General features: G+C 38.1%; 6 protein-coding genes and 1 non-coding gene across 7 annotated transcripts; 5 read left to right on the top strand and 2 right to left on the bottom strand.

Annotated features, from left to right (window-relative positions):
* Positions 1-597: 597 nt before the first annotated feature.
* Cbr-lgc-22 lies at positions 598-2660 on the top strand (the record flags this gene model as incomplete). Its single annotated transcript, XM_045235892.1, has 5 exons — positions 598-1185; positions 1693-1827; positions 1881-1943; positions 2047-2335; positions 2383-2660. 5 exons carry the CDS (start codon positions 598-600, stop codon positions 2658-2660), a joined length of 1353 nt encoding a protein of 450 aa, XP_045091928.1.
* Positions 2661-3366: 706 nt separating this feature from the next.
* CBG01637 lies at positions 3367-6864 on the top strand (the record flags this gene model as incomplete). The annotated part of the gene is made up of 12 exons (XM_045235891.1): positions 3367-3462; positions 3507-3600; positions 3645-3756; positions 3802-3951; positions 4658-4868; positions 4916-4975; positions 5139-5315; positions 5361-5726; positions 5774-5852; positions 5900-6164; positions 6211-6282; positions 6330-6864. The coding sequence occupies 12 exons, from the start codon at positions 3367-3369 to the stop codon at positions 6862-6864; spliced, it is 2217 nt and encodes a 738-aa protein (XP_045091927.1).
* Positions 6865-7515: 651 nt separating this feature from the next.
* On the top strand, positions 7516-10425 carry CBG01638 (the record flags this gene model as incomplete). The annotated part of the gene is made up of 13 exons (XM_002634045.1): positions 7516-7602; positions 7647-7752; positions 7797-7962; positions 8007-8156; positions 8202-8409; positions 8451-8591; positions 8635-8811; positions 8867-9235; positions 9280-9358; positions 9406-9670; positions 9720-9791; positions 9836-9945; positions 9992-10425. 13 exons carry the CDS (start codon positions 7516-7518, stop codon positions 10423-10425), a joined length of 2364 nt encoding a protein of 787 aa, XP_002634091.1.
* A 518-nt stretch (positions 10426-10943) lies between these two features.
* CBG01639 lies at positions 10944-19058 on the bottom strand (the record flags this gene model as incomplete). The annotated part of the gene is made up of 18 exons (XM_045235890.1): positions 10944-11170; positions 11218-11545; positions 11579-11749; positions 11953-12281; positions 12329-12482; positions 13822-14018; positions 14102-14272; positions 14350-14501; positions 14547-14689; positions 14965-15732; positions 15780-15854; positions 15901-16037; positions 16128-16202; positions 16597-16672; positions 17177-17833; positions 17883-18078; positions 18127-18830; positions 18879-19058. 18 exons carry the CDS (start codon positions 19056-19058, stop codon positions 10944-10946), a joined length of 4740 nt encoding a protein of 1579 aa, XP_045091926.1.
* On the top strand, positions 12578-13561 carry CBG01640 (the record flags this gene model as incomplete). The annotated part of the gene is made up of 5 exons (XM_002634047.1): positions 12578-12688; positions 12976-13124; positions 13178-13328; positions 13385-13507; positions 13544-13561. The coding sequence occupies 5 exons, from the start codon at positions 12578-12580 to the stop codon at positions 13559-13561; spliced, it is 552 nt and encodes a 183-aa protein (XP_002634093.1).
* A 2762-nt stretch (positions 19059-21820) lies between the features above and the next one.
* Positions 21821-22045, bottom strand: CBG26445 (the record flags this gene model as incomplete). Its single annotated transcript, XM_045235889.1, has 2 exons — positions 21821-21905; positions 21957-22045. 2 exons carry the CDS (start codon positions 22043-22045, stop codon positions 21821-21823), a joined length of 174 nt encoding a protein of 57 aa, XP_045098035.1.
* Positions 22046-26940: 4895 nt separating this feature from the next.
* CBG29005 lies at positions 26941-27012 on the top strand. Its single transcript has one exon. It is a non-coding gene (tRNA).

The following is a 27012-nucleotide window of genomic DNA, read 5'->3' as shown; positions in this document are numbered from 1 at the left end:
AACGATGAGGCGAGATTCAAATAGAAGAGAAGAAGAAGGGAGGGTTGGCTAACTAGCCTTGGTCAGACCGGCACTGCGTCGTGAACCCGTTTCGGATAAGAAGCACTTCTTGGCTGAGGAGAAGAAACAAGGGGACGGGTCTCTTTTTTCATTTTTCATTGTTTCTTTTTTCACATCGCACACCGACTCATTGGTCATTTTGCATGATTCGCACTTTTGATTGGGTCCCCGGTCATCGGTTTCTGATACCGTCAGTCTTCCTTTTTTAGTTTCTTTTTTCCATCTAACGGTCACTGTTATTACACTAATTCATAGTCAGGAGAAGGTCAATTCCACAAAGAAAGGTGTAAAAAAAAGAAAATTAGAAAAAAAGAAGCTTCCATTCTTACACAGCAAGCAACAAACAAAAAGTCTAAAAAATGGAAGTCAGTCTTCTTGGTCTTCTACCTTCTTCCCCCCCCCCCCCCCCCCTTCTACTCATGTTCCGTTGCCAATGGTTATCCATTGTGGTGTGTGTTCGTGCTCGATTAATAATTGATCATCACTCATTCTTTTTCTTCTTCTCATTCTTCTTTTTTTCAAAAAAAGCTCTTTCAGATGCTTCGGCTTCTCATTCTTTCAACGTCACTAGTGACAGCCGCATGGGCGGCTGGATCTGCCGTCGGGTGTGAGGATGCGGATCCGAAGTGTACAGAATGGGCTTCCACTGGAGAGTGCTCCACAAATGCAGTCTGGATGATGGCCAACTGTAGAAAGTCGTGTCATTCGTGTCAGGGAGGTGATCGGGCATGGAAGCTTAGAACTCATATCCAAACGACGTATCAGAATGCAACAGATAACAAAACCAAAGTTGTTCGTATCGAAAGTGTCCGAATTAACAATGTAGAAATCGACGAGAGACGACAGAACGTGAAGGTGTTCGGTCGTTTCGTTCTGAGCTGGAACGACACTATGGTCTCCTGGGATAAGGAACAGTGGGGTCTCAGTTGGTTGAACTTCTACTGGATTCAAATTTGGACACCGAATATTGTACAAATCAATGGAGGATCGACATCTAATCCAGGACAAGTCACTTCTAAAGTTCTTGCTGCCAATTACACTGGACAGATCTATTTGTGGTCCGATTTCTCATTCACAACTCCATTCAGATTCCAATACGAGGACTATCCAAATGATGTTCAGAGAGTAAGGATTCAAAAAAAAAGTTACAGTACCGACCAATATAATATTTAAAAAACGTACCGTAAAACCTCTAATAGAACTTTTGATATCTTTCACAGAAAATGAGATATATAGGCTCAAAGTGGACGATCCGGGTGTCGTTCTATTAGAGGTTTTACGGTATTTTTCAGTTGAATTTTGATCATTTTGCCATTTTCAAGAGTATGGACCGGTTTGAAAATTTCGCAGGGTGTCTTTCAGAGATCAGCAAATAACTGAAAAAAATTAAAATTTGAATGAAATTCGGTGAATGCAAGGTTTTCAATCTAGGTCTGTTTTAGACCCTCCAAAAATGGACAACCGAGATCCGGACTCCTGAAAAAGATCAAAATGACCGAAATTCAACTGAAAAATACGTTTTTGTATATCGTATTGAATGGTACTGTAGATCATATTTTAGTTTATTTACGGCTCACAATAGTGTCAAATATCTCAAAATTAGAAGCCGTAAATCGAATATTTCCCTTCCAGGTCTGCTACAAATTTGACGACAAACGCCTTCTGGCTGTCCACTTCACTGTCGCCGATGGAGTCAAAAACAAGGAACGAGAAGCCACAACCGATCCTTATGTGTCTGGATGGAAGATTGAAGATGTTGAAGTTGTCGTGAGTTTTTTTTTCTTCATATTTTTGTATTTTTCTGAATATTAACTGTCTAGTCAATCACACATTCTCCGGATAACGGTGGAGTTGGACCAAATGGATTGGCAAGTTTTCCGAGTGTGCTTCTGCTTTTTCGCTTTAGAATTTTTAGATGTTCTGATTTGCTTTCTCTTCATTTCGCTAACTTTTCATAATTTCTGACACAAAACGTTCATATTTCAGGAGTCCCCATACACTGTCGAGCAACTTTCTGATCCACGGCGTAATCCATTTGATGTTCAAGCCGACAATGGAGAAATCTGTATTTCGTTGAGAAGAAACGCCGTCTATTTCACTTCTGAAATGTTGCTCCCAGCTCTTATCACTTCTCTCTTCACTCTCGCTGCAGTCTTCTTCCAACTCTCAAAGACCCAACCAATTCTTCTTGGATTCTCTGTTGTTGCCCAGATCCTCTCTTTGATTCTGGTCTCTCAACGTCTTCCATCCTTCACCGCTCATACACCAACTATCTGTAAGTTTTCCAGAAGTTTTTTTAACTAATTCTCAATTATATTTCAGTGAAATATGCTGGATTCAATATGACCTGGACCGCGATTCTCTTCGTTGTCTCTCTTGTTTTGGAAAGAATGGCAACATCTCAAGTCGATATTCCACCTCCACATTCAGTTTCAACATTCTCGGGACTTGTTAACAAGATTCTTCCGATTCCGAAAAACTCGAAACACGAGGATTCAAGTCTTCAATATGCCGCATTTGCTCATGCTCTCAATCACGTCATTTTCGCTTTATCCACTGTTCTCTACTTTGTCGTTATCTTGTTCTCGTTTGTTTTCTGATTTAGGTCCTATCTTTTTTCTTCTTGTACAGTAGTTGTCAGTATCCACTGCTCAGTTTTGTCTAATAATTTCGCCATATCAGAGTTGTGTGTCTAATAAATAATTGAAGTAAAAAGAATGTTTCGAAAGATTGCCGATAATTACCCTGGGACTGATTGAAACGGGTATATCTTTAGACATAAGTATCTTGGAAGCACGAAAATTGGTAGAAATATAATTTTACATCTGATTCGGAGCTTCTGAAATTTTCAAAGCGATTCCTCAAATCTATTCATTGTTATAGTTCACCAAAAATGAACGGCGTAATGTTTCTTGTGATTTTCATGAGATGAAGCAACTTTGACAAGCGATAACTCAGCTCAAAGTTGATCAAATAATCTGGAACTTGGCCAGTTTACTGCGGAATTATTGGAATTTTTGCATTCCAAAATTGAGCGCTGTACAACGCTTTAGTCAACTTTTATGCTGGTACAAACAAAATTGTCCTCAAAATTCAAAAAACTTTTGTTAAACCAACACTCTCTCCTCAATGTTGCCATTTTCGTCTACAACTCAATTCCTTATCAAATATTTCTCAATACACTCTTTCATCATTCACATACTTTCTCCATTTCTTGATAAACAATGACATATAGTACAGAGAAGTGAGTCAACGATTTCAATAATGAGTTCTTCTCGATTTTTTACTTCAACTCCTATGCCTGAAATGCCCGAAGAAGCTGTAGAAATAAATGATTTGAAGGATAAGCCCTCAGCTCATAGAGAGAAAATCATTGATATAATACAAGTTTACGAACACAGAGTAGGTTTTATTTAGGCGCAGTACATGAAACAATCCGATTTCAGTACAAAATTTTCTCCCAAATGAATATTCCAAAAAAATGTGACATTTTCGACAAAATCCGTACAATTTTATCAATAGATCTCAGTATAGAAATTGGTAAGAACATTTCAGTTGATTTCATAATTAATTGAGATTTTCAGAGCAGTTATTTGAAAATGACTATTACTCATTCAGTATGATTCTAGCTGCATTCTATCGTCAGAAGTATGCACTGGAGATTCCAAGACGAGAAGTGCCTAGTTCGTCCGTTCCGTGAGTCTTTTCATTCCATCTGAAAAAAAGTATATTCTTTTATAGGTACCCTGAAAAAGACTTGTTGTCCGAGTGTCAACATCCTTTGCACACTGTACTGGTTATGTGTTTTGCAGCTCATGAGATGAAGAAAATGGTAGTCAAGGATGATTTTGGACAAACTTTGTTGCAGGAAAAATATGAATCGCTGAAGGAGTAAGGCTTCAAAAATTACAATGTTAGACTCGGACCAAAATTTTTTGATGAATCTTAATTTTTCTAATTTTATGTATTTTCATAATTTTATCGGTTAAAAAATTCAAAAAGTTCCGAAATCTCCCAATAACGCCGTTCAAACCTCTGTCGGCCGCTGAATAAAAACTACGGCCCGCCGCCGTGGCCTAGGTTTCTCCCTGCGCGGGTAGTCAAATCTTCGTGCCCTATTCACCACCTTTTTTAGAATAATTTTCACTTTAAACGGGGATTTCGCCTTCCAAAAAAACGCAATAATATTAGCAAAAACAAATAACTTTAAAACAAAACTGTGCCACGGCAGGCCGCGGCTTCCGAAAAAACATTTGATGAAGCCGCGGCCGGCCCAGGCTTGCCGTGCGGCTTTTCACGGCATTTTAAAATAATTGTTTCATGAGAAACGTAGATTTTTTTTGAAAAGTGGGACACAAAAAAAACGAAATTCTTCAAAAGCTAATAGATTTTCACTTCACGCGTTTTTATAAGGCTAGACGCGGCCGGCCTCGGCTAGCCGCGACTTTTCACGGCTTTCACATAAAAGCCGGGGCCGGCCGCCTCAAAAAACGAGCCGCGGCTGGCCGCCATTTTGCACAGCCTTGCTTTAAAACATTTTAATGCAACAAAAAATTAGCCCATTTAAACATTGAAAAGTAGAATTTAACCGTCTTAGGCAATTAGAAGAAATCGCATGCAGTATAGTCAACAATTTTTATTCGAATTCAATGCATGGACTGATTCAAATCCGAGAAGCTCTGCAGGCGGATTATAAGTCTAAATTCCCCGAAACTGAGCGTAAGATGACACCCTATGAAGAATATCTCTACAAGAAATTCGACAAAAGTAAAGAGATTATGACAGTTGCTTACAAGGCAAAGGCCATGGTAGTTTGTTATTCGAGTTTTTTGAAAGAAGAACAGGCATTTTTCAGAAATTTTTGTCCCAGAAACCTTGCTTAGATTTTATGAGAGTTCGGAATAAGTGTCGGAAAGTGGATAGTGCGACTTGTGAAGAACACAAAAAACCTATAAAATAAGGATGCAAATGATAAAAACAAATAATAAAAACTTATGGGTCAGTATCAATACAAAACTATGGTTCCATGCGGTGAGTGGATCCCCGTGATTTGAAAATGATGTAAAGAGTTTTTACAGTTTTTTCGTGGGGTCTACATTGCAATGTTTGCATATATGCTATGCAAGTTTCCAGTTTATGATGATCTTGATATGTCTGCTGAACTGGAGTGGAAAGAAAGCATTCCATACATTTATGTTCTTTTGGTTCTAATTGCTCAAGTTTCGATGACAATCTTTAAAGCGACAGATTATTTGGTATGTATAGGAGTTCAATTTTCTATTCACATCTGAATTTTTTAGAGATTCCATGCATTCAAGTCAACCAGAGCACCTAGAACTGAGGATCCGAAGAATCGTTTCGGATGGAAAAGAAACAAATTGAATCTGCTTCGCCCCTATTTTAAATCGAACAGACTTGCGCTATTCAGAATCTTTCTGGTCGTCCCGTTGCTACTTTTGGAAGCAATTCAATTTGTAATTTTTACATTGAAAAGAAATAAGGCATTGAAAGCAGATGAAAAGTTTTGGTATGGCGCATGGGTCCTTATTCCAATTATTCTGGAACTCTTGTATTGCTCATTGTTTGCTATAGCTACAGTATCATCTCTTCGTTTCTTTCATTTCGTGCAGTCATTGGGATTTTTTGTGCATCTCTTCAAGAAAATGGTACTTAATATTGATTTTTTAGATAACCCTAACCTAGCTATTTTTAGTGGAAAACAGTCGGAATGTTTGTTTTAATATTCTGCACATTCTGGTTTGTGTTGGCAGTAATTCATGTCAGTATCTCAAGTATGTTTCCTTCAATTTTCACTGATTATATTCATATCTGTTTGCAGGAACATTCGTGTCTTCAACCAACACAATATTTTACACAGTAACTTCACAAGGAAAATTCGAAATTTTCGGTGAAGTTCAAGATGATGATCGTGTGGGGAATATCTTAGATTGTGGTCACTTCAATAGAACAGTTTTGGATTTTTTCAACATGGACTATATCGAAGCGAGTTGTTTGTTTCGAAGCTCTGTAATGCCATTTTTGGTTTTCATCTATATTTTTGTTACTGGTGTTTTGCTGGTCAATTTGCTGACTGCTCAGTTAACGTGAGAAATTAGAAGTTTCAATTTGCGAGACTTAGTAAATTTTCAGGAAAGAATACGAGAAGGAATCTGAAAAAAGTCGATACTACAAAGGATATCTGAAATACGAGCAACTGGCAAAGTTTTTTTCAAATTTTCCTCGTTTCGAACGCAAAGTATAATTTCCAGAATTGAATCAAAACTATATCTTCCACCTCCATTATCTCTGATATACATTTGCATTCGGTTGATTTTTTATTTCTTCGCTGGAATTTGTTTTTTGATCAATCTAGTGACTTCATGTTGTGGCTGGTCATTCTTATTCCCCAAATGTTCAAGATTTTTTTACATGACCATAATAAGTAAACTGGAAGGATATCCATGGGGAGCAGTTCGAGATTCGACAGATGATCATGGAACCGAAAAAGCTATTCAAGATTATTTGAAAAAGTCACCGGACGATATTTGGGAGAAGTTGAAGGAGGTAGTCAACATGTACGATAGAAAAATATTGGATGTTGAAAATTTGATAAACCTGAGAAAAGATATTGATAGTTTTCTGGATAAACAAGTGGACGAAGAGAGGGCAAGAAGTCATTCAGCCATAGGAACGGCCATAGGTTTCGTATCAACCACACAATCAAGACAGATAAATCGAAACTCGACGATAAAATTCCTGGAGGATGATCCAAGCTCAGAAATGAATATTCCTACCTTTGCATAACCTTGAGTGATGAAATAGAAGCACACCCAAAATTCTGTTCATGTCTTCTTTTTTCTAGAGAGTGAGCAATAAGAAAAAACTGTTCCGTTTGTATTTCCAATATAGTATTTTTAAATTAATTGTCAGTTTTTTGAAAATATATGATCACGGAAATTTTTTTTCAATTCTAATGAATTCGTTCAGCTACAGTAATAAACTTATTTTCATTTGGTTGATTTTCGGTCATTTTGACCGTTTCCAGAAGTCTGAGGATCGGCTGCCAAGTGTCCGATCACTTTGAAAATTTTAGAGGGTGTTAAACAGACCTTGATGGAGAACACTCCAGACTCTTGAAAAGGGTCAAAATGGCAGAAAAGCAACTGAAACGTAAGTTTATGTACTTCTTTTTGGTCGGTACTGTATATCGTTTCATATACTTCCAGATCATTTTTTTTGTTAATGAAAGCTCTTTGCTTTATTATTTTGTTTCCTAACCAGCAAATTGTAAAGAACAATAAAAAGAAGTCTTCAGTTTCTGTTCCTCATTCCTCATTTTCTGATATGACCTCCTAGCTTGTTTGAACAACAATTGTTGCCATTTTCTTATCTAGAAATTTTCCATTGAAAGAAACCTATCATTTCACTCGCCTACCCTGTTGTACAATATTTAAAATGGCGACTGACGAACGGACTTTTCTCAATTTGGATCAATTTGTTAAAAATCAGATTATTGCAATCATTGATGATTATAAATTAGTGGTGAGTGAACAACTTCTTTTGTTTTAATGTATACTAGATTTCAGTATAAAATACCAATTCCTAATCTAAACACCGATCCCTCGAATGACACTCTCAATATCTATACTAAAATTAGAGAGCTTCTTCTTTGCGGTATTCACATCAATATCGGTATTTTTCAATTTCTTGGAAAAAAAATAAGCTGTTTTATTCAGAAGACCTGTTCAAAAAGGATATCAACTCATTCCGGATGGTTTTGGCTGCTTTTTTCGGTGAAAGAAACGCACTCGTACTTACGCCGAAAGCAGAAACACCTGAAACAGTAGCACCTGAAGCAGAATCACCTGAAACAGAAGCACCAGTCAAAACGAAAACGTATACGTGATTCGGTTAATAGGAGAGTGTCTGACCTAAAATCTTTTCAGGTTACAGAAAACGGACTTGCTACCCAACTGTCAACATCATCTACATACAATTATGGTGATGTGTTATGCGGCCGATGTGATGCAAAAAGAAATACAGAAACTGGATAATAGAATTGTCATGAAAAAAGACAAATATTTCAAATTGAAAGAGTAATTGAGGAAATCATTAAAATATTTTTTTAAAGCATGTTACAGTAAGCTGCAAGAACAAGCATGTAACATGATAAACCACTTATACTGCCTCGAAACTAATGGACCTGAGAACGCGATAGCTGCTTTGCAGGAAGATTGTCATTTATCCTGGACGAATAAAAACATAAACAGTAGATATCGGGACTACCTAAATGGAAAGTTCAATAGAAACCAAGAGATAATGGCCATCGCTTATAAAGCAGATGCAATGGTACTGGACTCATTCTGCAAATTCGTATATTCACATTTCAGAAGTTCCTATCTCAAAAGCCGTGTCTCTTACTCATTGATGAACGTTATAACATCAGAAAAACAATGGAAACCAACGTAACAGCAAACCATGAAAAACAAGGCACTCTTCTGAATATGAACGGAAAATTATGGGTACATGGGGTATGACATAAAGTTGAATTTCTTTGAAACGAACATATTCCAGTTATCTCGTTTGGTGTATATTTTGGCGTTCGCCTACACATTGTGTCGTTTTCCGATATATGGAGATACTAGGAGCTTCTCAAAAAGATCTTGGTTCGAGTTGCTTGTATTCGTCTATATAATTATGGTTTTAATAGCCCAAATTGGAATGACCATCATCAAAATCATAGATTACTTGGTATGATAAAACTACTTGGAATTGATTAAAGCGGTGCTTACGGTTTTTATCACAGATCTACGAAGGAAGCCTACACGAGTTCCGTCGACAGAAGAAAGATGAAAAAAAGAAATGGGCCGACATCATTACGAATGCGAAAAACAATAAATACGGAAAACTTATTTTCAAGTACTACGATAACAATCGATTGGCCATGTTCAGAATCGCGTTGGTAGTACCACTACTCGTACTTGAAGCTGCTAGATTTACCTATTTTTCAATATCTTTGGATATGCATATTGAATGGTATGGAACATCTGTTCTGCCTCCGATTGCTCATGAGATTTTGTATTGCTTGCTTTTTGCGATAACAACAATATCATCTATCAGGTACTTTTATTCGCTCCAATTAGTTGGTTTCTTTGCTCATATCATTTGGAAAATGGTAAGGATACGGTACATCCGGTTAATCATAAACATATCTTTTAGGGGAAAACGGTTGTCATGTTCACTTCAATTTTTTTTGTCTTTTGGTTCGTTTTAGCAGTTATTCATGTCAGCATTTCAAGTGAGTGAAACCGAGTACATCAGAATAATATCTGAAAAAGTCTTCAGGAAGTTTTATTGTCTCTGACGACACTCTTGTACACAAAGTATCGTCCGTTGGAAAGTTTGAAATATTCGGAGAAGTTCAAGATGAAGATCGAATTGGAATTCTCACGAATTGCAGTCAATTCAATAGAAGCATTCATCATTTATTTGATATGGAGTATGTGGAAGCCAGTTGTCTGTTTCGGTCTTCGTTGTTGCCATTTTTAGTCTTCGCTTATATTTTCATCACCAGTGTTCTTCTTGTGAATTTGCTGACTGCTCAGTTAACGTAAGCTATTAATTCAAAAACAACCATCTTAATAACTTTTATTTTATAGTAAAGAATATGAGAATGAATCTAAAAAAAGCCGATATTACTACGGGTGGCTTCGTTATGGACAATTAGCCAAGTAGGTTTCAGACATATGATATTTATCGTAGTATGCTGTTTCAGAATAGAGTCAAAAATCAATCTACCACCGCCTTTTTCGTTAGTTTATTTATTAAGCCGTTTGATTGTTTGGCTTTTCACAGTTCCTTGTGTGAGCAGAAACGCGACAAATTGTGAGTCGACTAAAAATAAATTGTGACAAATAAACTCTGATTTCAGATGATCTCACTCATTTCTGGTGCCAAATAGAAAGAAAAATTCGTTCAGGATACACTTTCATTTTCGATGCAATTTGGAAGTACGGAGTTCTGGTACTAGAAGGCCATCCGTGGGGAACTGTCTATAAGATTCCGATAGACGTTGAAACGGATCATAACAAAGATATGAAAAACTTCTTAGACAATCCTCCAAGTGAAATTTGGGAACAACTGAAAGATGTAATTAATTACTACGAACAGAAACAATTAACTCTAAAAAAATTGACAAAAGCTCAAGCGAAACTCAATGGAATGATTGAACAAAAGAAAAATAAAGAGAATGAACGACTGAGAATGCTATCCAGAGCAGAAGTTCCAGAAGATCGGAGTGCTACACCAGCACCGACTAGGGATATTCCTTCTTTAAGTCAAAGTATGAAGAGTGGCATTTTCTGAATTCGTATTTTCTAATAAAATTGGTTAGAACTTTTACCAAATAATAAGCAATAATAAAATTTATTAAAAATCCATAAAAATTTTCACAACACATGTTTTTTTGTTTCTATCACAGTATCATGAATAACAAGAGAAGGAGCACCGAAAAACAACAATTAAAAAAAGAACAGTTATAGAAAAAGTTGTCATCAATAAAATTCGATATTTTTGTGTGAAGGTGTGAATAATAGTAATTTCAAGCTTGAGCGATTTTCGAGAAGGTTTTCCGTAATTTTTGTAAGTGTCCTACAGTAAGAAAAAGGTATAAGAAGAAAAGGGATAGGAATAAGGCAACGAGGTGACACGATTGTTTGGGATGGATTGAAAAGTGAATGGGAAAAGTAGGTTCATAAACACTGGGGTTAGTTAGGGTTAATATTAAATTACATACAAATGTTACCATAAGGACAATATAATAGAAATATAGATTAATCAGATGTCATCATTTTGAAAAAGAAGAGATATGTCATGTCAAACACTTAACGATCGGAAGCGGAGTCTCTTGTTACTGTAATTTGAACCGGTCCTTGTACCAGTTTCAGTTTTTCCAGAATAGTCGCCGGAGTGAATCCATCGACTGGTTCGCCGTCGAGTGAGACAAGACGATCACCAACACGAAGGTTTCCTTCGTAGGCAGCTGCAGAGTCTTGAGCAATGTTTCTGATGAAAATTCCGTCGCTCATCGTTCGCTTAGCTAACGAGAGACCTGAAAATGTTCAAATGAGACGTTGAAAGTTTTTAGGAAACAGTTACCAAGAGTACCCATTGGCTTTTTCTGGAGCATCACAGATATCAGTGGAGCAGAAGCCGCCGAAGATGAGTGGACACTATCCGAGTAAGCTGGTGGTGGTCTTTGAACTCCAAGAACAACTCGATCACCACCTCCTCTCAGCATTGCAACCACTTCTTGGTGCACTTTTCCTTCGACTGCGATTCCGTTGACATAGAGAAGTACATCTCCGACGCGAATGTCTGGATGGGAGATAGCTGGTTCAGACGTGAGTTGTTTGATGCAAACACGTCCACCGAGTGAAGCAATCTGAACACCAAGAGAACCATTCTCATTTCGTTCCAATTCGACCTAAAACATCCATTAATTATACTAGTTTTTAACAATGTTTCTCACATCAATGACCCGTTTTGAATCGTCAATTTGTCCATCGTCATCGGATGAGTCAGCAGGTTCTTCTTCGATTTCTTCAGCGATTTCCAGATTCGAGCGTCTGGCATAGCGGTACTTGCGTAGTTCTCCAGTTTTTGGCTCAGGAATTGGCTTCTTCGTTTCCTGAAAAAAGAAATGGTACTGTAGTTTTCTTTGAGAAATGAACTTTTAAGCGAAAGTTGTTATAATTCGGTGAAAGTGAGAAAACTATTGAATATCTAGATAATGATCGTTCACTTGTATGACTGCTTCCAATGTTTCAAAACCGAAAAACAAACAGTGGAAGATGGAACCGCAGTAATCAAAATATATCAGAAAATCCATACCTTAATCGATTGTTGCAAGTCGTCGTCCCGATCGAAGGCATACATGGAAGTAGTTGGTAGCCGATACTCTCCCTTCTCTTCATCTGATTCGTCCAGATGTAAACCAGAAATAGCTTTGATGTTGATAAGATTATCACCATCAAGAGTTGGTAGAGCATCTCCAATTGCCCCAAAGTCACTGACTGCTCTCTGTCGTCGGTTAGCAGCTCTTCGTGGCGCTGGTGGTGTTCTCGACTGTCCACTTCCATTTTTTGGAGCATTCAATAAGTCGCCAGATGATGAAGTGAAGGACTTCTTGCGAGCAGCAGAAGCGAGCATTTCTGCAGATACTGAAATTTGAAGAACCAAATTCACAAAACTTCTTATTTTCAATTACCATCTTTCTGATGCCGGATAAGACCATCCAGACGAGCAATGGTCATTGGAACTAGATTTCCGCATTGCTTAACCAATTCAACCGCATACAGCCGGTCTTGTCCTTCCATGGATTCCGTTCCCACCTGGACAATCCGGTCGCCGACGCAGACTCCCTGCAAGTTCAAGATAAGATCGGAAGCGCAACGAGGGGGGAATCTCCTTTGCTTTTAATGGAGAAAACGACACTCTCAAAAGCCCTTCTCTCAAAATGATCGGTGTTTTTCTCGTTTTTCTGTCTCAGATCTCATTAGCTTTAGCTTCTTCGCCTCAAACAATATTCTGTCTCATACATACTGCAACACCGAGCCATGAAACACGAGTAAGTCCGGTTTCTACTAAAGCTTATCGATTTTTGTCTTGCCCGATTCGTTTCCGTTCCGAATTCTTTATATGTTCTTGTTTATGATGTTTGATGACTTTGACGTCGTCAGTAAAATTCATGTTAATTGATATTAATGAGTGAAAACACTTTCTACTCCGAAGAGTGCCAGTTCATCACTCCGAATTCATAATGTGTACCAGTTTTTCTCGATAGTTCGCGATTTGTATTTCGATTGAAATACACATAGAAACGATCAAAAATCATAATAAATATCATTTTTCCAGGCAAAAACCATCCTGGAGACATGGGCGCAGTATTGTGATGACTATTTATTTTTCACCGACTCTAAAATGAACAGCTCCATACCTCATATCTACTATCCACTTTTAAATTCTAGAGATCACTCATGGGAAAAGATTCGGAGGGTTTTCAAGTAAGTCTTTTTTTCAATTTAAATTCGTTTCAATTCTATTACATTATCTTCAGATATGTACATGATAAGATCGAGAAAAAATACGACTGGTACTATCGAGCAGACGATGACACATACGCACTCATGCATAATATGCGAACGCTTCTCGCCAATTATACGTCTTCGAAACAGCATTATCTGGGGCTGCGGTGGAATTTTTTCGCAGTAAGAGAGGATTTTCGTATCTATGTGGACGATTATTGATTGTAACGAAATTTCAGTCTCGAGGATTCAATGATGGATCATCGTATATCCTATCACGACCGACAGTGGAAGCATTTAATGAGGTGATGCTGGATCCTGATAGGTGTCCTGATCATCACAGAGCAGAGGAAGATCAAGAGGTAGAATTAGGACAACCAGACTAAGTATCGTTTAAGCTATTTTCAGTTAGCTAAATGCCTAGCCCATATGGACGTATATCCAGAAGATATCCGAGATGAAAATGGGTCCGAGAGGATTCAACATTTTCATCCAATCGAACAGTACGACATCTACAAAGACACTTTCAACAGGCGGTTAGCTTACTATCCAGCTTTGAGAGAGGACGAGAACTTTAGTGATAAAATGATTAGTTTTCATCATGTATCTCCTTATGAAATGCGTATAATGGATTACATTTTCTATCATTTAGATAAACCTTGAAAATTAAACTTACTGCTTTCATTCCAGCACCATTATCAGCTACAAGTTTCACATAGACTCCTGGTACTCCATTTAGATTTCCATCGACTAGAGTCAGCCCTAGTCCATTTGCTGGATCTTTGGTGAGCAGAACATCGAACTGCATGGCTCTTGGGGTGACGTTGCCGTTGGTGTTTGGACTCACACGTTCGAAGTTTTCCGCTTGAGAGTCTGAAATTAAAGATCGGTTTCCATGAATACTAATGTTTCAAAAATATCCAAAACGCCAATTACAAAAACAAAGAAACACGAACCACACACAATTCCTTCATCAACAGTGTCATATTGAGCTGCAAGGTTCGTTGGAGCCGGAGGTGGCATCTCAGCAGGACGAGCAACAGGCTTTTCGATAGTTGAAATCTTCGTGAAAAGTTTATCAGCAGAATCCAAAAGAGGTGTTGCAGGTGGCGACTCTTGTAGAGATTCTGTACACATTCACAATACTTTTACAACATCGGTTTGGAAACTCCAAATTGGTATCGAATGAAAATTTAAAACTTACGACGGATGGGTGCAGGAGGAACCACTTGTCCTTCAACAATCACATCTGGCATCGAAGAGATGGTGTTCTCATGCCGGAGAGTGCTCTTCCATTGACGCATTTTCATCATCCAACGATGTTGAGAAGCAGCAAATCGCACAAAGTAGGAGGATCTGGAAATGGGGAAGTTAAGAAATTAAGATAAAAATTAAGCGTACTTCGAGTGGTGGTCCGTATAGAAAGTACTCTCAATTTGTTGATCATGAGATCCAACTGCCACGATCACAAATCGTTTCTTATCGAATTGAAGAGTCTGTGTTTGAGGCCAAATGTGCTCAGCGATCACCTCACGAGCTCCACCCTGAAAGATAGCTCATTATATATTGCAATAAATTAAAGATTATATTAGGGAAACGATATAAAGCAATTTTCAGTAGTTTCATGAGATATACGTTCATTCACAAACAAAGGTTTTTCTCGCCAACAAAAGGGAAAACTCGTCCTGGTTAGAGGTTACCTGTCTCGCAATGCTCATATATTTATTCGGAATGTGATGATTCTGAAACCCATGTAAACCCATATTCGTCAGTTTACCCCTTCGGTTGTATAACATAGTTCAGAATTGCTGAAACCAACCTGTTGCTCATAGATCGAGATTCCACGTGGCATAATTCCAATCCAGAGGGTGGATCCAGTGTCTGGGTCAAATGGAGAAGCACCATGTGACGATGTGGGTTTTGTTCGGAATACGCGATGAATATGTGCACCAAAGTCGGCATGTCGTTGACAGATTTGAATGTATTTGTGCTTAGCTTCAGAGATCCGTGTTCCTGCATAGTGTCCGTGTAACTCGGCAAGAATGTTCTTAAGTCTTGTCTGATCTTCAAACGAGGAGTACTTTTTGGGAAGATAATGTTGAATGTCGAAATAGTCAGTGATCACAGGTGGAGGGCGATTTCCAAATTCAGCTTGAAGAGCAAGAGCTGCTAATTCAAATGCTGCGTCTCGTTTCGGTTGAATTCTCTCTTCGAGTACATCTCTTCTACATTGTAGATACAGTTCGTTCATCGTCACGTCAGTTTTTATAAAGTCTAGGATTTGAGGATAAAATTTGAAACGAAGATGCAAGACATATGGAACTTTCACACCAACTCGAGCCACACTTTTCCATCCAGAAGGAGCAAACTTCTCAAGTCGCTGATGATCTTCGATGAAATAGTGTTCTCCGTCTCTGAGGAAAGAGAGTCCGAAGAAGACGTGCTCATTGATGTTCATATTCTGCACAATCAGCGAGAATACATCCCGAGAGATGACGTCAGATCGACACGCCACTTCTACTTTCTGTCCGTTCAAGAGCTCCACGACCACTTCAGTGTCCTCGACTCTATGAAGGCTGAGGCGCTTCTGAAAATTACAAATTTAAACGTTTCATTTTGAGGGATGTAAAGTACCTTCTTAGACATTGGTGCTCGAAGCCTAATATTCTGGTGACGTGTCAAATCGAAGAATTCCGGAATAGCACGAGTCTGAAATTTCATTTGGGGTAAAAAAGAAAAGATAAAACGAACGAACCTTCCGTTTTCCTCGCATACTTCTCACACTCGTTACACTCCTTCTGGTCGACTGTCTTCCACTGATACGTGACGGAAGTAACGAGTTTCTTCGCTTCAAAATCGGAGATTCATGAGCGACAACGACGGGAGCAGGCACTGAAACTAGCATAAAACAATTAACTGGAACTCAGAAAGTGTCAAAGATGCAGTAGGAAAAAAAGGAGGCGTGAGAAGCAGAAGGGGGACACGCAAGAAGATGATGAGCTAGTTTGAGGGTGTCACTGGGCATAGGGGTGTGTACTCGAAATCGAATTAAAATAGCTGTGCTTCTTTTTCTTTTCCTTTCTTACATCCTCCTTTTTTCTGATTCTGCCAGCAGCAGTTTCAAATTTCTTCGAATTTCTACTTCTCCGTTAAAAATCGAATCGCAATGCATACGAAATGGCGGCTGACCGATGGGCTTTCGGGTGGCGCAATCAATCGTCGGATAGGCTTATGTTAATGCATATCTGCTGCTAGAACCTACTGGGTGTGGCAACAAGAAGACGGCTAACGGAAGGAAAAAATAAAAAAGGAAAGAGAAGCGTTTCGGTTGCTGCAACGGTTTTTTTGGCTGTTTCGCTACGAGGCGGAGTGGGCGGAATAAGAAGACAACGCATTTTATTTTAGATGTTCAGTATTTTTGTCGGGAACAGTTTTATGGATTTACGCTTACCTTGCTTCGCTGGTTCTTTGTACTCGTCCGCAGTGAGAATTGGAGTTGGTGATTTCGCTTCAATCGGTCCAGATTCCTGGAATATTTACATGGATTTGTTGCTTTTACATAATTAAGTGCAGCAGAAACACAAGACATTGTGAGTCGGCAAATTTTAATTGTATCAAATATTATGCTGGTATAAAAACTAGGAGCTGCAATAGAAAAGCTTGTGGGCGTGGCCAATAGTTCCCACAACGAAACCACCGTAACCTAAAACTTTCGTTCGTTTTCTCAATTACTATTGCTTTTTGAGAATTTTTGTGTTGAAAACCACCGAACAAGTCAGAAAATAAAAATTTTCTGAATCTAAATTATTGCCGGAAACTGGACGAAAATCGAGAAAAAAATTGGCTAATTACGGTAGTTAGTCTCTTCAGCAGCTCCGACTACTGCATACCGGCATAATACTCGAGAAGAACATTATTAGAAAAAAGAGCATCTCATAATGGTAAAGTGAGAAAAAAGAGGAAGCTCATTAGAATGTTTCTTTCCCCTTCCGGCATAATGTCTCATTTTCTATGAAATCCTCATCACAAACCTTTCTATATGTCTCGAAAATAGCATCAATATCTTCTTTCTCTTCCGTTTCCTCTTCTACTTCTTGGAATCTTGCTGGCTTCTCCACAACCACCGGCTCTTCGATTTCTCTCGATTTCCGATACCTTGGAGGTCGAACAGATTTCGGTTCCTCATCTGCGGATTGTTCTCTTCGCAAGATTGGAATAACAGGAATAACAGGAGCAGGTACAGTAGCTTCATCAGTTTCATCAACTCCTTCTTCTTCTTTTCTCATCTTCTTCGTTTCACCAAAATCTGATGCATTCGAGTATCGTTGTCTAGTTGCTACTTTAGCATCTTCAGCCATCGAAACATTTGATGGCTTATGCCTGGCTCGATTCGCTCGCAGTGCTCTTTGAGCTTCTTCCAATGGCGACAAACCGGTTTCCATGGGAACTGCAGAATAGTGATGAAGAGGCGGAGAGTTATCAAAGTCTGCATCGTATGCATTATCGAATGCTGGAATTGGCTTCGGCTTTGGTTTCTCTTCTTCTGGAATCTGAGCCATCACAATTGGTTCGTCTTCGTGGATAGACGCTTCAACGATTTCTTCTGATGATGAGGATAGTCTATGGACCAACTGCTCCTTTTTGTGGAATCGTTTTTCTCGAACATCTACTTTGTTTGAGTTTCCAGACTAAAAATTTTTAAAATCAATAATTATTAGAATACCAATTTCAACTCACATCTTCATCAAACGGATCTCTCCCCGAGAGTGTTCCTCCTCCAAATCGTGGGTCTTCTTCTTCTTCCTCTTCATCGAACGGATTCACGTCTGGTCGGGTTTCTTCTTGTACTTTGATGGCTGGTGTGACAACTGGATCAGGAGTATCAGCAAAGTTATCATCGAACGGAGATTTTGGACCAGGCTGTGTGCTGTTTCTAGATAAATGATAAACTGTATGTGTTTTAGGTAAAAGAGAAACTCACTTTCCCGAAGTGTCCAATTCGATTGAATATTCTTCAATGTACGTTTCATCAAACCTGGTACTTTGTGATATAGGAGATCCGATGCCTCCGAGTGTAGAATCTAGGAAATGGTTGGGCGAATATGGTCTTACTTCTCCTACCCCATTCACTCGAGAAGGAGCTGGAGGACTATCATCGAAATCAGTAAACGGAGATGACTCTTTTTGTGTACTGTTTCCAGAAGATGTTGATGTTAGAGCATCTTCTCGACCATCGTCTTCAAAGTATTCTACCGCCCGTTTTACGTTGTTGTTTCCAGAGAACACTACTTGACCCGTCATTTCAGAATCATGTCGTTCCATTCCATTAGTAGAAAGGAAATCATCATCCAAGTCATCGAGGTCTCCAACATCAATCTGATTCGTTTCCTCATCTCCCATCAACTCTTCATAAATACACATTAGCATTGATGCTGGATCTCTACCACGTAGCTGATTCCTAGCCATCTGACCCATTCTGTGTGCAGTTGGTCGTGTTCCAGTCATCGCCACAGTTAGAATATTGACAAGTGAGAAGAGATCCACATCGGCAGCTTCTTCGGCTCCAGCAGCCCTTAGAACAGCTCCTAAGCAATAAACAGCCGCTGCCTGAGGATCTTCTTCTCCTTTCGCCCATTCTGGTGGAACAAATGATCGATCGACTCGAGAAGTTGGAACTGTTTTGATCTAAAAATCATTGGAATATAAAATTATCCGCAAAACAATTCTACCTACCTCAATTTGTCCTTTACTGCTTAGAAAAACATTTTCAGTGTCGAAAACGTTTCCCTTCGGGCATGGTGGCAGCCTATCCGACGCTGACACAGCCACTGATAATAATTCTGGAGCATTGAGACCATAACCACGGACCTCGATGACTTCGGCAATACTGATTTGAACTTCTTGTGCGGGCATTTGATTGAGCTTTTAGCACATCTGGAATAAAGAGGGTGAAGAAAGTAGATACGAAACAAAAAAAAAGAGTTGAAGGAGAGAAGAAGAAGACTTTCGCGATTAAAACCGATAGGTAAATAGGTAGTTGGGGGTCAGGGTGAACGAAAATTCTAAAGATTGAGAAGGAAGATAGACAGAGAAGGTATGCTTCTAGAAAATATAACCAAGAACAATATGAAGAAAAAACAAGGAAAACCCTGAAAACGGGGGAAAAAGTGTATAAATAGTTTTCAAACTGATGATGATGATGATGGAAAAGGGAGTGGCAGTGAGCGATAACATAGAATCGATTACATTGGTATGTACATCTATTTATCTCTCTCGACACGTTTATTCAGCAAAGAGAGAAACAATCAAAATTTTGAAAAAAGGAAAAATTGAGGAAATGTCCTGAAAATGAACTTGTGCATTTTTAAGAAATGGTGGTCGAGTCACAGGTGATTCATTCAATACATTACTTTTGGCCACAAATATACATGTGAAGGTGGAGGTGGAAAAAAGAGAAAAAACGGGAGAAACTGTACACTGAAATCATAAAAAGGCATGTGGGAAAATTTGTGGGCGATGAGAAACAATAAGATTCTGAATTAGAAATTCGGTATTATTTGAATTCAGTTTTTTTTTCTTTCAAATACCTGTTTTTGACTGAAGACTTGAAAAAAACTTGCTGGAAACCTGTGTTTTTTTTTCAAATTGAAAAACGGCAAATAGAATGGGGCTTGCGCCCTTAACTACGGTGGTTCATATTGAAGTTTTTTGGAACATGCGCCTTTGAAGTACGGTAAATACAAAATTTGTATTTCGGAAGGAAAAAAACAGTCGCGAAAGTGATTGGGAGAAATCGTTTGAATTTTAAACCTAATTTTGGCTGTAATATTTCACAATAAATCCCTAAAAACTAGTTATTAAAAAAACATGCAGGCTGAAGAAACGTCGAGCCTTTTTTTGGACCACACATACTCAACTCAACACCTCATGTTTCAAATAAATTGGAATGAGCCAGTACTGGAGAGACCGTCTAAAGGGCAAACAAATAGTCTCTAACACTAGATAAGCCGTATAGAAACAACTAAAATAGAAAACATCAAGCCTAAAGAGAAGAAATAAATAAAAGTTCGCCATGGTAAAAATTTGAGATCTGTAGACTCGCGGAAAAGAGGAAGCCCGTCGTGGAGACGGAGAGGAATAAGGAGTGTGCGGCGATTGAAGCGTATATGTCCATAGCAAGGAACGAAAGGTGACTCTCTCTTGTGTCTCTGTCTCACCTGTCCTCATAACGCCTCGTGTCTCTATGCGCACTCGAAATGCCTCTTGCCTTCTACGCCTGCGCCTCTGCTTCTACAGTTCGTCTCTCCTTATTCATGCACTTCGGCCTAGACAGGTCGGTTTGACTGTCGATTCCATCTCTCTCTCTCTCTCTCACTTACCAATTTCGTTTCCTCTCATTCCTTCCCTTATATCTTTCTTTTCCTGTATTTATATGTGACCGCCACACACAGACCACCGCCGCTCCATACCGCAACGAGTCTCGAGACGCTCCTACATTCCTGATCCTTGATTTTCGTCTCTTCAACAACTCGAAGTTCGTATTTTTTATATTTTTGTTTTTCCAAGTTTTTGAAGAGCAACAAGACAGAGAGTCATGAATGGATGCGGGGCTCCAAGCAAAATCTCGTGGCTCTCAAGAGTCAGCCATCGGAACTGCTCGTTTTAGGGGTGAAGGATCTAAACGAGCATTTTGGGATGGGTTTTGAGTTTGGCATTTATCATGGAAAATTGCATTTTTCTGATTTTTCTTCTCGAGCTACCGTAACCCATGGACAAAAGTTACTGTGAACACGTTGATATAAGACCACCCCATACTTCTATTTGAGCTCAATTTACTCGATTCCTGTGAAAGATATCAAAAAGTTGCAAACTGATAAGTTGTTTATCATGAAATCATCTATGTTTTATCAGTTGACAGTTTTTTGATATCTTTCACAGGGTTCGAGATAATTGAGCTCAAAGTTAAGTGGCCTTCTATGGTACGGATATTTTTCCTAGGAAATCTTCAGCTAAAGTAAACCATGGACCGAAATTATTTTAATTTTCGATAAAACTTTCCGAAATAGGGAATTAAATCTCTAGCCAGTGAATATATTTTAACTACAGTAATCCTAATTGAGGTACAACTCTGCAGTCGAAAAACAAGTGCTAACCTGTTCTATTCAGAAAATTCTACCGAAAACAAAAACGAGGGATAACAACAAAAAAAGAGAAGAGATAGTTATAAATTCTATCCATGTGTCCTTTTCGTTCACCTCAAAAACACGGTCATCAATCGAAGAAAGATTCTTCTTCATCTGCTTTTTTTTTCGGAGGCAATCTTCGCCTTCTTCTTATTCTTTCCTTTTTCTGGGAGGCGATCATACGTGAATTGACCTACTTTGAATGTTCATTGCGTTGAAGGTAGAGGGACGATGATGTGGCAAAGTATTTATTTGAAACCGTTCGACGACAAGTAATCAAACAGTTTGGGAACCACAATGTGTCAAATGAAAGTTATATTGTTGGTTTATTATAATATAATAAATCGGAGAAAGAGAAATGGGGAAGAGAAGAAAAAGATAAACAAATTCATTGAGAAAATAAACATCTAAACAATTTGACTTCCTCCTCCCGAAGACCGGCTCGTTTATACATCGGTAATTTTGGCATTATCTGTCATCAATTGGCATAAATCATCTTCTTCCAAACCAGAAAAAATAGAAGAACAACGCAAAAAGGATAAGAAATGGGAATGTGCACAGAAGACCCGCGTAGATACTGAAATTCAAATTTCTAAAAATATTTAACCTACTTCCAATTTCTCCTCACCTGTACCTATACGAATTCTGACGATGGTGCTCAAAATGGTAGTCCATTTGAAGTGCCTCCCGTTCAACATCCTTCTGTCGACGTGGCATCTGGAATTTATGAGGAATAAGATGAATGTGATGATTGCTTTTCAGCTTATATGAGAAAAAGACGGAAATTAGAAAAAATAACAACCATATATGAGATTCCGCTCGTGGGAGAAGAGGCAGGCGGGGGAAAAAGTTGATGGAAGAAAAAAAGCAAAAGAAGAAGATGGCAGGTCAGAAAAAAAATTGATGAGCAACTGTTTCCGGTTTTAGCAGAATCTCGTGATTCAAGAAGATTCGTTTCAGATTTTGTATTGAATAAATTTGTTTCTATGTTCTGGAAATATCTAGATTTTGGAAATTCGAAAAACGGAGAAGCGGATAATTTTTAGCAAAAAAACTGGGATTACGGTAATAGAACACGAATTCTGTTATTCTGGTACAAAAAATCAATTCGGTGGAAAAGAAACGCTGGTGGCCGTGGTCGAAGGTCCAACAGCGACAACTACAGTATCCTGAAGTTAATTTTATTTTCAGGATTTATTTTTTTGATTGTCATCAAATTTTTCACCATCACAAAATGTGATTCTCCGTCGTGTTTGGGGGCAAAAGTGTCGGAAAGATGAGAAAACGACGAGAAAATAAGAAGGGAAACATATTTTTAGGTTACGGTATTTGTCGTTGTGGGACCTTTGGCCACCGACACTGCCGGTTTGTCTTCCACCAGAATAATAGTAGATCAATAATTTATTTTAGGTAAAAAATTATATTCTTCTAACCAAATGAAGGAGATTTCTCAACAACTCTGGTCAGATTCAGTATTCTCCGAAAAGTTAATTATAGAAAGTGGTAGGCCTCTCTTCTCAACCGGAATAAAATCAAGTGTTTCAGAAGATTTATAATCCCCCACCTTCTTCAGAATACTTGAAATAATAGAAATGGAGAACATAGTTCCCTGATTAAAGTCCTCGATATCAGTTCATGAAAAGAGCAAATGAAGGAGATATCTTTGTGTTCGCTCAAGGATTAATGTATGATGATAGAACATAACTCATTTTAGATCATCAGACGGATTAAGCTTCTTGACTTGTTTTTGATTCGAATAAAAATACTGCAAATCTCATTCATTGAGCAAAAAGACACAGGTGTCGAAAGAGAAGGACGAAAGAGATCCGTGTTCTTTTTGTCACATCTCTATAGAAACTTGAGTGGAGATGCACGACGAAAGCACCCACGAAACTACTTTTTTCGTTTCCTTTTCAGAATTATAAATCAAGACAAACTTTTTGACATTTTTGATTACTATTTTTAAAAGGGTTGACAGTTGTGATAAATCAGAATACTATTTTTTTTTGCAAGAATTTATCCAATAAGATAAGGAGGATAACGGTGTGTATGCGATACAAATATTCATCAGAAGACGTGTCCAGAACAATGAGAAAACACAAGTTTCATCAAAAGTGCAAACATGATAAAATACAATTCTCATTCTGTGTAGACATTGACGTTGGCGATTTTGTCACCAATGGTGAGAAAGGAACTTCTAGAATGCCATGAGAATTCAACTATTTTTAGAAGAACTAATACTGAAATTTTAACACGTTTATTATTCTGGTACAAAAAACATCGGAGCTGTGGAAGAGAAATGCCGAGGACAAAAGGCCCCACAACGACAACTACAGTAACCTAAGTATACGTTTGTTCTCCGGGTTTATTATATCGGTTTTCGTGCCTTTTCAGTCAATTTTTTTCAATATCGAAAGTTTCTAATCTCTCGACAAAAATCAGTGAAACGAAAAAAATAAATACGAAGAATATACATGGCTTTAGGTTACGGTAGTTGTCGTTGTGAGACCTTCTGCCACGGACACTGGGGTTTGAGGTAATTCAAAAACCAAAACCATGAATAATGCATTTCGATTCTATCTAGTTCAATTTCTACCAAGGATTAGTTGACAAAGAAATAAAACTTTTGTGTGGTCCAAGGAACAACCAAACAAATGTAAAATGCAATACTTTACTAGATTTCCAGATAGCTTTTTTGACCAAATCCTACTCGAATTGATAGAATCACCATTTTTTGCCAAAAAATCCAAAGACAATAAGAATAAAAGAAATAAAAGAATCGTACACACACAGGTGAGTAGTCCACACCTGACTGAAATTCCAAAGTCAAGCGGATTTGTGCTGGCAGCTAGAAGACGAAGAAAAGCTGCTCGGATTTTCCCATACGCGTTCCGTTGTCAACCCAAAAAACAGAAAATGTGGAAAAATGTGTGAAAAAGAAGAAGGAAGGAGGAAACAAATCAAAAACGGCATCTGTGAGGTGTTGAAAATGAATAAGTGAGTAAGTAAGTGGGAGGCTATAGCACAGGTGTGTGCACACCCAACCTAAAAAACCAAATGAATAATTGAGGGATTACAAATATGAGGTTCTGGATCAGTATCAACATTCGAAACGACGCATCAAAGTGCATTTCTACAGTAAGACGTTTGTCGGGAGGAATTCTTCAAAGCAGAAAAGCTCTTTGTAATACTAGGGTTGTTGGAAAAGAAGACGTCCCACGTGAATCCAGAAGAATTCCGACCCGCTAATTTGCCAATCAGGAAATCGCTGAAATATTCAGAAGACGAGACAAAACAAGAAGAAGGCAATTACGACGAGACTATCTTTTCCGTTTTTTGTGTTGTGAGATAAAAGAAGAAGAAAACCAGGCAACGGAAATGGGAAGTCGTAATGAGAGAATGAATGAGCAACATGTGTAGATGGATGGAGATTTCTGTAAAAAAGAGCATTTGAAACCGGAAAGAAAGAATAAAGTCCAAAAAAGAGAAGAAGGGCATGTTCCAGTTATGAGAATAAGAAAATGCAATGCTGTGCAAATTGGGGCAGCGGCCGGCCGCGGCTGGCCGTGACTCATTTCATGGTTGGATAGGCTGTCGTGGACCAATCAGTCTATTCTTTCAAAAATACGCTCAGCGCATCCTCATTGTCTTCAGATGTAAGAACGATTTCGAACACTACAGTAATCCTCAATTGTTCATTTTCAAAAAGTGAATCCCAAAACTACAGTAATCCTCATTTTTTCGAATTGTAAAAATGAAGCCTAAAACTACAGCAATCCTCTTTATTCTCAGTTTTTAAAAGTGAATTCGAAAACTACAGTAATCCTCATTTGTCAAGTTTATCGAATGAATCCTGAAACTACAGTAATTCTTCTTTTTCAAAATTAAGACGATTTCGAAAACTACAGTAATCCTCAATTTTTCATTTTCAAAAAGTGAATCTCTAACCTAAAGTAATCCTCATTATTCTCAATTTTCAAAAGTGAATTCGAAAACTACAGTAATCCTCAAATTTTCAACACTTGAAAATTAATCCGAAAACTACAGTAATCCTCACTTGCTCATATTAAAAAAATTAAATCCCAAAACTACAGCAATTCTCATTTCTTCCAATTCAAAAAATGATTTCTCAAACTACAGTGATTTTTTTAAAGTTTAAATAATGAATTTCAAAACTACAGTAATCCTCTCTGTCCAAATTTAAAACAATTTCAAAAACTACAATAATCCTTATTTCTTCGAATTTCAAAGATTAATCCCAAAACTACAATGATTCTTATTTTTCAATTTCAAATAATGAATACGAAAACTACAGTAACCCTCTTTTTTTCAATTTTTGAAAATGAATCCGAAAACTACAGTAAAAATTTTCTTCAGATTTCATAATTTTGTAAATCATTGGAATGTATAATCTTTGTTCGGATGTCCAATTTAAATCTTTCCCAGAAAACTCCCAAGAGATTACAGTAGGAAAAATCCTAAATTTTAAAGCAGGTTCATTTATGACGATTTTTCCATGCAATATTATTTCAAAATAGTTTTCCCTCCTCTTCCATTACTCATAGATTTCCATTTTTCTAGTCATGAAACTGTCTTTTCTAGAAACCAATAACCCATTTTCCTCCCTTATCAAAATGTTCGTTTCTTTCCCCATCAGACAGCTGTCTTTTTACCTCTTTCAGGTGAGCAGGTGTCACTCTTCCCCGTTGTTCCGCGCGTTCCTTTCTTTCCGCACCGTCGTTTTACACATTTTCCTTCTGCCTCCGGAGTCCCAAAGTATGTCTTTTTTCTGATTTCTGGACATCTTCTATTTAAAAAAAAGTGTACATGTAATTAAATTGATTCCTGTAATTAAATTGAATCGGAAACCTATCAGAGACACCCCCACACATAACATGTTCCTCCAATCAGCTCGCTCATAATTCAATTTTCCATCGAAAACTACTGCTCACAGATTTAGATTTCTTGATTCGGACCTGACCATTTTGTATGTTTTTTGAGCTGATGATGCCATCGGAATTTCGGAATTTTTCCGTTTTCTAATAAAACCAGACCGAGAGCTCTTGTCTGTTTTCATTTCTGTGCTACCAGCAGCACGAGAAGAAGCCTCTTCAAAAACCAATTTCAGTCAGTTGATAGAGGAGAAATGAAAAAATAGAATGAAATGGGTTGAAATTATGATTCGCTTTTGTTTTTCTTTCTTTTCCGCTCAAACTTTCATATTATTCTTGGCCGGCGCCGATGAAAATTGTGGCCGGAAATTCATTTAAAGGCGCATAGCAGGTCCTGAAGCGAAAACGGCAACGGTTTTTACAAATAAATTCGTTCGCTTTAAACAGTACTTCGGAATTATTTTATTTTGACCCATTTTAGGCAGTTTTTTTACTTTATGCGGAAATTCAGATGATTATTCATAAGAATCTGAAGAATTCAAACGGAAACAAGCACAAATCTGAGAAAAAATCCTATATATGCGCCTTTAGATAAAAGTTCGGTATAAAAATAAAAGTTTCATCGGCGCCGGACAAGAATAATATTGGCTGCTGCTATCTCTTTTTTTCCCGTTTTTCGCAACTTTTCGTCTAGTGATTCCCCAATTGTTGCCTCCAGAAAGCAGCGTGGCGCAGTGGAAGCGTGCTGGGCCCATAACCCAGAGGTCGGTGGATCGAAACCACTCGCTGCTA

This window comes from Caenorhabditis briggsae (assembly GCF_000004555.2).
Source record: "Caenorhabditis briggsae complete genome, chrIV, whole genome shotgun sequence".
Classification (NCBI taxonomy): Eukaryota; Metazoa; Nematoda; class Chromadorea; order Rhabditida; family Rhabditidae; genus Caenorhabditis; species Caenorhabditis briggsae.
The sequence above is the reverse complement of the archived record's forward strand: the minus strand, read 5'-3'. Positions and strand labels throughout refer to the sequence as shown.